This window comes from Periophthalmus magnuspinnatus, chromosome 1, assembly GCF_009829125.3.
Source record: "Periophthalmus magnuspinnatus isolate fPerMag1 chromosome 1, fPerMag1.2.pri, whole genome shotgun sequence".
NCBI classification, from domain to species: Eukaryota; Metazoa; Chordata; class Actinopteri; order Gobiiformes; family Gobiidae; genus Periophthalmus; species Periophthalmus magnuspinnatus.
The window spans coordinates 29935011-29947854 of NC_047126.1; the positions used below are offsets into that span (position 1 = coordinate 29935011).

General features: G+C 38.6%; 1 protein-coding gene across 5 annotated transcripts in view; it reads right to left on the reverse strand.

The window, feature by feature from the left end:
• lrba (LPS responsive beige-like anchor protein) overlaps positions 1 to 11753 on the reverse strand; it is a 258545-nt gene extending 246792 nt beyond the window's left edge. For all 5 annotated transcript variants that reach the window (XM_033972966.2, XM_055221266.1, XM_055221265.1 and 2 more), the window contains exon 1: positions 10814 to 11753. In XM_033972966.2, coding sequence (XP_033828857.1) covers positions 10814 to 10987 — 174 coding nt within the window. In that variant the 5' untranslated portion in view covers positions 10988 to 11753. The remainder of the gene's footprint in view (positions 1 to 10813) is intronic.
• Positions 11754 to 12844: the final 1091 nt, after the last annotated feature.

Here is a 12844-nt window from a genome sequence, read left to right on the forward strand (position 1 = left end):
AATGAGCTTCTTGATGAAGTCTCCTGAAATGGTTTTCACTTCACAGCTGCGTCTTGTCAAGGTCAAGAAATGCCAAGAGTGTGAAGCAGTGATCAAAGCAAAGTGTGGATACTTTTGAGTAATCTGAGTTTATTTTTTAAACTTGAATGAAAAACTGTGTCCAGACTTTTAACTGGTAGTGTGTGTTTAAGTATAAATCTGCAGTGCTGTGCCAGGCATATACTCCCAGTTTCTAGAGTGGGAGAATCATCTGGGAAAGCAAGATAGTGTTACTCCGGTGAAAACTGCAAATTAGCTGAGAATTTGTGAATTAATGTCGGGCATTGTTTTCCAAGGTTCCGCCGATGCAGTTAGCCAGGAAGACTTACAAAATATATCCTTTCACTAACTTTCTCTAAGTTAAAGTTTGGTTTGTGAAAAAAATAATTGGAGGTTGTCTTAAAATAATGCTCAAGTCTGAGGCTGCAGTGAGGCTGTTATTGTTCACTTAAGGAAAAGGCTTGTCAGGAAACAGCACTTATTACACACATATTCCGTTCAGTTAAAAAAAAAATAAAAGTCAACTTAAAGGTTGACAAAAGTATTGAAAATCTTCTTAGAAGTATTTCTGCATAAATTTGAAAAAGTTAATGTGGCCACTGTTGAGAATGAGACAATCGGAAGAGCATTTGATGAAGAGAAAAAGAACTCATTTATGTGACAATACTTTTGGCCTGTAGCTGCGGAGATAAGAAGGCTCCTGGGCTGTTAAAAATAGAAGCTGATCAAACAGAGGAAGACGATGTTAAACTATTGTCTCCATGCAGGAAATGTGTGAAATGGGGCTGGAGACAGTTGTACTTACAAATGAATGGCCACTTAGCATCTTCTACAAATTATAAATCTAATCATTTTTAATAGCGTTAACCTTTAGTGTTGTCATGATACCAACATTTCAAACTCATTTTCGAGGCTAAGGAATAGACTCAATAACGATTCCACGATAATAGTGAAAACAATGTTTGTTTTTTTAAATCATGATTCATGCAGACCTAGTATGTTGATAAAGCCTTTAAGAGGTAAACAAAGACATCCCCTTGTTCTGAGTGCACGACTAATTAATACCAAAAGGAGGAATGGATGGAGAAAAGTGTCTGTATTTGAGCATGGAGCTGCATAAAACAGAAGTACTGAATCACAATGTGACAATTTAACAAAAAAAAAAACACATTGTCACATGGATGAGATCACAAGTCAATTTTTATCCCCATATTACCCAGTCCTAGTCTCTGCAGATGTGCACAGTTTTTGGCAAATCTGGATTATTCTTTTGTGGATAACTCAAGTTGGATCATCTTCTATTGCATAAACAAATGCAATAGCTTAATTTCAGAGATCCTGCAGGTATACAAAGTTAGAGAAAGCATCTTAATGGCCTCGCATTCTTCTCATGATGCTCCTCCCTGATGGTGCCTGGTACAACGGCAAAACAACATCACACAAGACTGTTTCGAAATGAAAGATTTTCAGTTATTTCTTTGCAATAAAATAACACTTAAAATGCTTCCCACTGCAAAAAGTAACACTGATTTAAAAATTACCGGTGTAGAAAAGTGAAAAATCTCAGAAGTTAAGAGGCCACATCTTGGTTTATCGTGCCAATCAGGAAGTGGAGAGTTTCCTGCTGTGGTTTACAAACCGCAAAAGTCTGAAGGAGTTGGACTAATGGGTGTAGTAGAACTGATATGAAACTAAAGCGGTCGACAGAAAATGGAGAAGTGAAATTTTAATATGGAATTATGCTTCCCTTCATAGTGGTATTGTAAGAGAATTCCAGCCTTGGACATGGACCAAGAGACAATGAGATAATTAGATGATTTACAAGGAAAATGTGTGGGTCAAGTCAAGAATGAGGCTGCATATTAGCATGCACTTTGTATCGCTGATTGAGATAATAATATTTCAACCTGCCAAAAAAAACAAAAAACGATAAATTAGGACTCAATATAATAACAATGTTTAGTTACATGGATACTGGTAATAACTTTGACCTATGTTCTGCAGCAGGAAAACACTTGCAGTTTGAAAGAAAGTTGGATGTAGTAAGGCTGTAGTCGAATAAATACATTTCCTGCTGATCGATTAGTTGGCTAAAAGGGGGCAAAAGCTCTCAAAACGATTACGGTAGGTATCTCTATGCATCTGACACAAAAACTGCACTAACAAGATTACACCTGCAGGGGAGTTAATGCAGAAACAATGTATTTATATAAAGACAGATTAAATAAATACCAAAAAATACAAAATCTTCAGCTATCTCACTGCTTTCTGCTGTTCTTCCATGTAAATCCTTATAGTCTAATGAAAACGATTAGTCAAAGGATGCAAATTATGGTTGACTAAGACGTCATCAACCAAAGAGAAAAAAAAATAGCAACAATTTTCATGACAACAGGACTTGTGTAGTACTCAGGTCATATGTAGACCGCACAAAGTTGGTCTGGGTCTAACTTTGTGCCACAGAAGCGGCAGAAGTGCCTTGGAAAGCGATGGTTGTTTCTACTTGAAACAATAGCCTCAACAGATGTAGGTCAGGAAATATCACCGAGGCGGCGACACTGCAGCCAACACCAGGCAGAAACAAAGGATGAGCTAGCATAACAAGCTAACACCTTTGGGAAGTTAAAAAGGAAATGCACGAACTGGGTCGGTGTTTCTTGTTTGTCTGGAAAAAAACATTTATCAGCAGTGAAACATAACAAGAAAAAGTTGAAGCATTTTTGCTTCACTAAATAACAGCCCATCTAGCTATGATTAAAATCTAGACAGTACTTTTTATAATTAATTTGCGTGACCGCGTGTTTCAGATAAAGCTCCGTGAGGTTAAGGCCGTTTATGAAAAGTTTTTATTCTGTTCTCTTCTCTTTTAATGTTAATTTTATGATGAATATTTATTTTTTTGATTAGTTTGTATTATGATTTTAATGTCCTTCTTACTGTTTAAAGCACTTTGAACTACTTTGAACTACTTTGTACTACAGTGTACTGTGAACTGTTACACAAATAGTCTTGACTTCATTGCCTGTCTTCATTTCCGCTTGAGGGGAGTAACTGGTGACAGATACAAGCTGCTGGGGTTGGCCTGGCAGAGGTCTGTGGTAGATTGGTCAAAGATTTGGTCCTTTCTCCGTCACTGCTGTGTGAGCTACTCTTTTTTGCATAGTGTCAAACAATGCCTGTTTATCGCTTTGATTAGAAACAGATGAACAATCTAATCCGTGGCAGAGTAGCTTTTTCACAGCAGGAGTCCACAAACCAGCAGCATGCCTGTTTTGGTTTGTCCTGCAAGTGAAACACTTTTCAGGTGCACAGCCCAAACAATAGTTTAACAGTGATAGTTCTCGCTTCTGTTGTTTGGCAAAAGACAACAGTTCATGAGGACGAGCAATGAAGCCTTTATAGTCATGATTATTTTGACAACAGTCGTGCCCTTGAGAGAAAAGGTGTGGAGTGTTGGGTTGATTGTGCTGATAACACAGAGGATATTGGGTTTCATTTATGTGTAAGATCGGGGGTACCACTGGGGTTGGGGTCTGTGGTTAGGACACTTAAGCCTCGCAGCATTTTATCCTGTGACTGAAACATTCATCATGTCCATGTGGTAAATGGACACATTTTTAAATAGCACTTTTCCACTTTCAATGCTCTCAAAGCACTTTACATCATGGAACCACTCACCCATTCACACACACATTCATACTTGTGTCTTGCCCAAAGGCACAACTGTGGAAGCTGGAATTTGTGTATAAGTGGATCTGACCACTCAACCAATGATGTTTATGTCCAGAGCAGGATTCAAACTGCAAACCTTCGGGTCACTGGACAAACACTGTAGAAACTGAGCTACTGTCGCCCCATCACACGTCTGTCAGCTGCTCCGCACATCAGCACAACAAAAAGATTTATTTATGAACATTTGTCACTGTCTAGTATTTAGTCTGGTTTATGGCAAACTGTTTGTGCAAGATACTAGATAAATGTGCAATATTAGTAGCAAATATTAGAATGTGGTTCAAAGTTCTTTTCGTTGAAACACACACACAAACTCAGCCTTGTCTAAACATTGGGTGAATACTACAAAAAGCAGTCGTGCAGTTTTCCAACAGCATTATCTTGCTTGATTACAATCTGTGGAGAGGGAGCAGGAGGAGTCTACACTTAACTTACAGACACACGGCAGACATGCACTTAAACAGGGGGTATTTTACTTCTATGGGTAAGTGGTATTTAGATCTGTATTTGTTTGACATATGACATATTACACTTTAAATCGAGTTATACAGTATCCCAATTGCTAAAAAGTGAATTTAAAATGCCCACCAGTGCACAGACCGGCCTGTGTTCTCCAGCCCTTTGACCTTGTCCTCAGGTGAAGCCAGAGTTGCATTCCGCACCACAAACGCAGCCATCTCTTATGTCAGCTCCCGCCACAGACCTAGAACAGGCTTCTGCTGCTACTTTATACTCAACTGCACATTCACCTACATTTGTCCAAGGTTTAAATGGGCAACTTCACTTACAGTTTTTAAGTCATTGTCTTTCCTTATGCAGAAGAGCTCTCAGAAGAACAAAGGCAGGATAAGAATACGGTAGTCTCATTGTTCTCATGGCCTTTAGAAGTTTAAAGCGGACCTATTCTGCCAACTTGACCTTTTAGGGCTTTTAACCATGTCATAGTTGCTTCCCCTCACCATTTACTCACCTGAAGTTGTATTTGGAGTGATTCGTTCTCCAATTTTACTTTCTTAATCGATGATACACAAAGGATTCTGCAGCGTGGCATAGTCATTTTGGTACAAATGAAAAAAAAATGTGCTGCTTGCTAGTGTGATGTGCAGCTATAAGTGACTGGCCACATCCAAATCTTACACATCTCGAAGCCTTAACTGGCATAAAAGTTGTCTATATAAACATCTGCTGATAGATCACGATCACGTTCTATAATTTCATGTGGTAATTTCAGATGGAGGGCAGGGGCTGTGTATGGGAGATTCACTGTTTTTGAAAGAAATATCCAAACTTACGATCCACAAACTTTGAACCCTATAATTATTTCTTCGCAGGGCTGTAGTTGCCTAAAAAAAATTCTTGGTCAACTAAAGACATGCCCTGTGAATCATTACTCCCAATTAAAGGGGACATGGCGTAGTACTGGCATAACCTTTACAAAAATATGAGCTTGTAAAGTGCATCTTGATACATGAAAATACATATTAAACTGTCCACTAATTCCAGAAATTCCAATTAACTCACTCAATGCTTTCTACTTTCTGTTGTTAAGCTTATAAATCCTTATCGACCCATCAACTAAAGGAATGTAGAAATATTTGTTAGGGGTCGACTCCGAAAAAAATTGTCGTATAAATGTTATAGCTTAAAGTCCTTTCAACTGGCATCAATCACGTCTTTGGTGCTGAATAATGGCACCACTTTCTGAAGGCGTTATGGGAAAAAAATCATGATTTGTCCTGACAGAGAAGATGTCAAACTTTGTGCCAGTTTTTTTTTTTTTTTCCATGTGAACAAGTCCAGTAATTACAACGATATTAACCATAAATAAACCAGGTCGAAATATCTGTAATTTGACAGGTAAACAGAAAACTTACATTTTTTGTTTGTTTTTTTTATTTTCTGTATGAAGGTGATTTAAGCGCTGACATAATTAGAGTGAGTGAAGTAAAGGTGTTCATTTGGTTTGTGTTTCGTAAAGATTTATATGGGACAACAGCAGAAAGGAGAAGTTAGTAGATGTGTTAGCTGAAGGTTTGCTATTTTTTGGTATGTATTTGTAAAAAAAAAAAAAAAAAAAAAAGCAGATTAAACTCAGGATTCACAATAAAGATCGACAGAGATGTTTTTTGTTCATGGCCGATACAGATTGTTTGGAATCCAGAGCAACCGATTGCCGATATTTTGGGTCGATTTTGATTATTTTCCAGATATTGTGTCATTTAAATGTGCTACAAAATCCCCCCAACCAGACTGATCAAAACTTGTTGGCCTCAGCTGAAGATTTAAGACCATAACCGATGTCCTTAAAAGTGCAAATGTCAGCCCAGTATATCCTCCAAACCAATATGTCAGCCCATCTTTAATTCATAAGTCTATCTTTATACAAATGCACTGTTTCCTTGTAGTTTCTTTCTGTATAAACTGCGTTGCATTTTTGCATGAACTCCCATACAGCTGTAGTCTTGAGGCCAGCTTGGGTCAGTTACACAGAGATACGTAATAGTTTAGCCACGCCCCCCTTTGTAGTAGTCGACTAATCAACTGACAGGAAGTGTTTTTAGTTCAACCAAGAATTTGTGTAGTTCTGTGGTCTGTGGTGTATAGAGCGTATCTATGGCTTATCACATTGAGCTCTGGATAGGTAGACAGATTAAATGTGAGGAAAACTGAAAAATAGCCATAAATGAAAACAACTTCAGTAGTAAGCTTTGCGAGTGGATAAAACATTGTTAAAAGCCCCCAAAACGTCATCATTTGGTGTGCTTCCTGTAGAGTGTGGGTGGCAGGTTTAAGTGCAACACAAAGTGAGAGTAGGCATGCCTTACAAAGTTAACCACTGACTCAATGGTGCAGGGAGTCAAACATTTACCAGGCGCAGGCACAACCAGGGCATTGATCTGAAACTTACAGGAACTTGCACTGTTCCTAGTTATAAATTATTAAAATTGTATTACTGTAATAAAGAGAGCATAGTGCATAGTTGCGGTATAGGCAGTTTTGATGCAACTTGAACTGGAGAAATGCAGAGCTTCATCAATTATGTAGGCTATTGGTTTGTTATAAAGTCAGATCTATAATGTTTTCTGTTCGGATCTGAACTGGTCTTGCGTTTTAGCGTCATTTATTATCATTTTGACCTTAGGGTGAAGTATAGGGCTCTTCTATGTCAGTAACTTCACTGTTTTCAGCCATATACAACATCAACAGCCTTTTCACATCTATAAAAGGGCTACAAGTTATAGAAAAGGTATATTCAAATTCACAAATTATATTATATTTAATTTGTGAATTTGCAGTCTACCACTTTGGGTTAATTTGTCCAAAATATGACCTGATTTCCTTTGCCCAACTTTGGATCTTCATATGCGATTTTGAAGGATCATATAACTTAAAATCTCATAAAACTGTCCTCATTTAAAAATCAAAAATTAAAACTTCAAAATTCTGTAGTGTGTGACAGATTTAAGGGTCAAAATGAGACCACTGTGTACTGTCAGTATTTAATTATAAAGCATTTTTATCATTTGTGAACCAGGAAGTAAGGCTGGTGCATTGATAGCATGCTAGTTGCCGTTAGCATTAGACGTGTTTATAAAGTGAAGTATGAATAGTGATCAATAGTGAATTACTAGGATGCCAGAACACATTGGTTATGGAACTTTCGGGTCTTTTATGGGATCCGAATCTTTTGAATTCAAAGAGCCGTTCAAAAGTCTGGCTCTTTTATTTTTTTTTTTATTCATATGCCGGAAGCCAACGTGAGAACTAATTTTATCTACAAACTAACCACAGAGGGAAATGACAAAAGCTCAAATCTGTTTGAAATGGTTCAAACTGAGAGTGGGAGTGTGTTTACCCTTTAGAATTATGCAGAATCTAAATAAAACTACAATAATAATCATTTTAAAACTAACTACTGTTATTATGATGCCAAATATGGGTTTTTTTTTGTGCTCAAAGCTCTCACTCGTGTCGTCTACTCCGCTTCTGTGCTGATTGTTGTGTTGGTTCAGCGTTACTCAGTATAAAAATGCAAAGAAATTATAAAGAAAAAGATCAGGTTCAAGGTTCCAACTGTTTAAGCTAACTAAACTATTCACTCCACTGCATGAACGTCACATCACTAGAACACATTAGAAAAAGTGAGGAATAGGTTTTAACCATATATTTCTGGGGGTTTTTTTACATTTTTGAGAGAGAAAAAAAATCTTACACAACACTTTTTAAACCCACACTATGGAGCTTCTTGCCTTAATGTCACAGTATGTAACATTATTTGAAAACAACATGCTTATTGTAGACTATTTTTGACATTTTGATTGTGTTTTTTTTCTTTTTACATGGAATCTTGCAGAAAATTTACCACCTATTGTTTATGACACCACTAATGATTTACCCATTCGCCAAAACATTGCTCAATTTGCATGCTAATAACTGCATTTGTCATGAATTACCACTTAACCCGCTAAATCACATTACTTAACGCATCCAGTGATAAACGGCAGAGGAGTCTAGGAGGAAAATGATGACGCAACAAAACAAATATTGCAAGGTGAGCAGAGGGACGAGCCAGCGGAGCACGGAGAGAAGGGCCAGAGAGCGGGGAGGATGAGGGGATCTGAGGAAACGCATGACGCCATCTCTCCCGCTCGCTGGAAGTATACTGAACATGCTGAACTAGGCCGGCTCGGGGCACACACTTACATGGGCTGTCAAATCCACAGCTGCCAGTCACTCCAGCGCAGTGAGCGTCACCAAATCCACTGCTCCAATTATACCAACCGTCAGTCAAGGGGAATTAAAGTCTGGGGTGTGAATATTGGGAATAACTGGAATAGGATTGTTAACGTTTTTGGATAGATATGTTACTTCTAAGCCGATGGATGAGCGCAAATTGACAAATGCACTTCTCTTAAGGGTAAATTTCTGGTTGAAAGGCAGCACTAATAGCTCTTACGTTTAGCAAACATATTGTCAAATCAACACTAACTCTTGAGTAAAGTTGTCGAAAAAATCTGCAATAGCTCTATTTACTAATTAATAATGGTATTGACAATAGATAATAAGATTTTAATTACTTAAAAGGGTACTATATTACACAAAATTGACTCTTGCTAAGGTTTAAGGCATGTTATAATGCTGTTACCGCCTCAAAAACATACCTGGAGTTGTGTTTTGTTTCATTCACACATGTTTGAGTAACCTTTTATTATTAGTCTGTCTCCATCTCCAAAGCTCAAAATGCTCTGTTCCACCTTGTGATGTCATGCAGTGGTAGTTATTACAAGTAGAGATTGGCAATTCCAGGGCTGAAATTATCCAAATGACTAGTGAAAGTGTATGGAGCATTTCCTGTACTACAACATAACATTACAAGAACAGAGTGTTTTCTGTTTGAGAGAAGAACTAAAGAACTAACTCCTGCCTGAATATGCAGGTTTTGTGTGTTAAACATGTGTGAATGAAACAAAACACAACTCCAGGTCTGTTTTTGATGAGGAAACATTATAACACAGATCAGAAAATAGCGTCATATGGGCTCTTTTAAAAATATTGTTAAAATATTGTGTTGAAAACTGTGTGTTGTCTTTCCAATGTTTTTAAATCAGTGGTATAGAAAAAATCCTTATTACTAAAATCTAGTTCAAGTTGTACTGTCGATAACAGCAAAAATGGCAGGACATCTTCTTTAATTATTCATGAAGTTACTGTTAGCAACAAAACTAGCTGACGAAGTATATTCAAACAAACAACCAACCAACAAACCAACTGAATATTAGCAACTGTTTCAAAACGAAACCTTTTTGCATGAACAAATGGCAGTTGTCAATGTGCATATGACTGAAAGGCTTTTATTCTGCACTCTTCTGTTTTAATGTTAATTTTATGATGATTATTTGTGATTATTTATGTTTTTATTTGTGCGATTTTAATGTCCTTCTTATTCTGTAAAGCACTTTGAATTACTTCGTGTACGAACTGTGTTATACAAATAACCTTGCCTTGCTTTGCCTTTACACAAATGCTTTTAAAGAAAATATGAAATGTTAATACAAAAATAATAACTTACAAGTTTCTACATTAAACAAGGGTCAAACATCACAAGGTCAGGCGAGTTCACATATAAAACTGTAACATGGCAATATTTACCGTCAATATTCTGTCTATTAACCTCACTCCCGAGTCACTAGCTCTCGCTGATACTTAGAACAGTTTCATTTTCCTTATCTAAAAGAATGCAATGTCTCGATCTACACAGACACGCTAATGACGACTACAGGGTATACATGACCCATCTGCGGGGGTGAGGAAGGGGGCCGCCATTGAGCCTATAGACATGGAAGATGAAGCTCCCACCTCCAAAAAGGACGCCATTGTGTTGCCACAGTGACAAAGCAGTTCTGTAGGTCCCTCCCTCACCTCTCTCCCTCCTCCTCCTCTCCCAGCACACCTTACACCAACCAGCCATCCGTCCTCTCTCACCCTGCACACTTCCTGCTTTCATTCATTCTCTTGCAAGCACAACAAATTCATATCCAAACTGTCAACTTACAGTAAAAAAAAAAGCAGTGTGATTTTAGCAGGTCTGTAATAATTCATCCATTTCAACGTCTTAAGGTGTAGCGAAGTCACTTATCGCCTGCGTGCAATTCAATAATCACCCTGTTCATAAGTTAATCAAGGAATATAGGCCACGATATTACACGCAGTGGGTTGCATCACTATCTCACTTGAATTAATTATGCAGTTTACAAATACAAACTAACAAAACTATGCTTTGGGACAGTAATCTATTGGGTTATTACATGAAATTAGCCAAGTTGTAAGCTCTTAACAAACTTTGCGTTATTATTTATGAATGATTTATTATGATCATTATTGCTATTTCTACTTATGTATGCTTATATTGATATTTTAATAGTTAGTTCCATGTAAAAAACAAACAAGTCCACCGTATTGTGTTCCTCTTATGTCTGAGCACACAGGCTTTGATAGAGCCATGTCAGCCCCGTCCTGAGCCTCCCATAAGCAGCTTACTCACCAGGTTGAACACAGTCTCCACGATGTCTCTGTTGGAAACTTCTTTAACTTCCACCAGTCCAGCCAGGACCGCAAACTTCATGCGTATCCCTCTGATGGGCACACCGGGGTTCAGAGCCATGGCGTAGGATTTATCCTCCTTTCCACTCCCGTCCCCTGCCTCCGCGCTGGCCATGGCTAGTCAAAGAAACACAGAGAGGAAAGAGAAGAAAAAGACAGGTGGCTGCCACAGGTAAGACACCTGTTCACCCTAACACCAGAGGAGGTGGTGGTGGTGGTAGTGGTGGTGGTGGTGGAGGAGACGACGTGCGCCCTGGTCCCTCTCCTTCAACAGAGCGGGGGACAGGCACGCAAACACGTTTTCCTCCCCATCCAAAGCAGCCAAAGCGCCCAGAGACAAATAGTTTAGCTGTTGTGAGTGTTAATGTCACCGCGAGGGCACAGTCAACTCCTCTCTCGTGGCTGTGCGTAACTTGAGACGAGACGGATGGATTAACGTTCCCAAAAGCCGCCAAAGAACTGCGATCCAGGTGGAAAAGAGGGAAGGAAAGAGGAAGAAAGAGCTGGGTCGTAACCTGTCCTCCTCAGCGCGCACAGAAGGCAAATACAGAAGGAGACGCGGACTGTGCACGGGGGTGAAGTTGCTGCTATTGTCGTTACTGCCGCCGCCGCTGCTGCTGCTGCTGCTCCTGCCGTTGACTCCTGACAGGTACAGCTCCTCCAAACGGGCGCAAAAACTCCCAAACTGAGCCTGGACAAGTCTCAGAGCGGGTTATTCTGGCAGCGAAAGTCAAAAAAGAACAGTATTATCCCTTGTCCTGCCGTGGAAAGTCCGCACACTCGCTGAAATGTGCGCATAAAGCCAGCTGCGCCGCGGTCTCTTCCTGATTTGCCCCGGTAGCTTCAGCTCGTCAGCGCCATGACAGTACAGCCCGGGAGCGGCGCATGCGCACTGACGGGCTGGAGTCTGTGGAGCTCAATGACAGGTGTGTCTCTCAGGTGGTGCTCTGCTGTCCAAACGCACGTCTCTCTCTGGATTAAAACAGACATATCATATTAAATTAAATGCATTTGACAGATTTATATGTTTTTATAATCACGCCTTGGTTTGGTGAGGTAGTAACTGTGGTAAATATTCAAAAGAAGTAGTAGTGAGTTATAAAACAAAATACTTCTACCTATATGACAGAAAAATCCAAACAAATCTATCCAGTTTACGCACAGGTAAGTCATTTTCTGACAGTTTAAACAATGATTTAATAAAATAAAGGTGTTGTCATTTATTTTATTTGTTTTCATTTTATTTTATTAGTTTTTTTAATTTTATTTCATTTGTTTATTTTGTTATTTTTAGACATTATTGTGTAATTTAGACAATTTTTGGCCCCTGTTAACATTATGGTTGCTGGATAACATGCATAACATAACATATTATGAAGTACAATTATAAAGTTTATCAAAATTACAAAATTATAAAAGAGTATTTAATAAAATCTTAAATATAGTTACATTACCTGTGTTTTAGAAAGATGAACAGTCTAAGCTGTCATATGCATTTTAACTTTTATTCTCATGACTAGCTTCGTAAAGTTGTAATTCAATAGTTCACCCAATGCATAATCATGTGTTGCCTTGCACTTGAGGCCGTGTGCTCACTTACCCCCTGTCTCCGCCCACTGGTCTGTACATCCTCAAAAAAGGCCCCAGGTTGTATAGAAATATAAAAGGTCTTAGAGCCACTGTGAACTTAAAACAAATACTTATCATCAGCCTGCTCAGCTGACATTTACGGGAAGTCATTGGACCTGTTTCATTTCCTGAGCTGTTTTAGATTAATATCACAGTTTACAATGTACAAAATATAAAATACTGATCTGACCAAATACCTGTAAAAATTCTGTATCGTCTTTAAGATTCTGGGCTTTTTACATGTTTCACAGCAGGTTTATACAGTTATGTTCACATTTTGATATGGCCCCTGTGTGTGATATGGCCCTTTTTTGATGGAGGGTCTGTTACCTGCTTGTCTCCA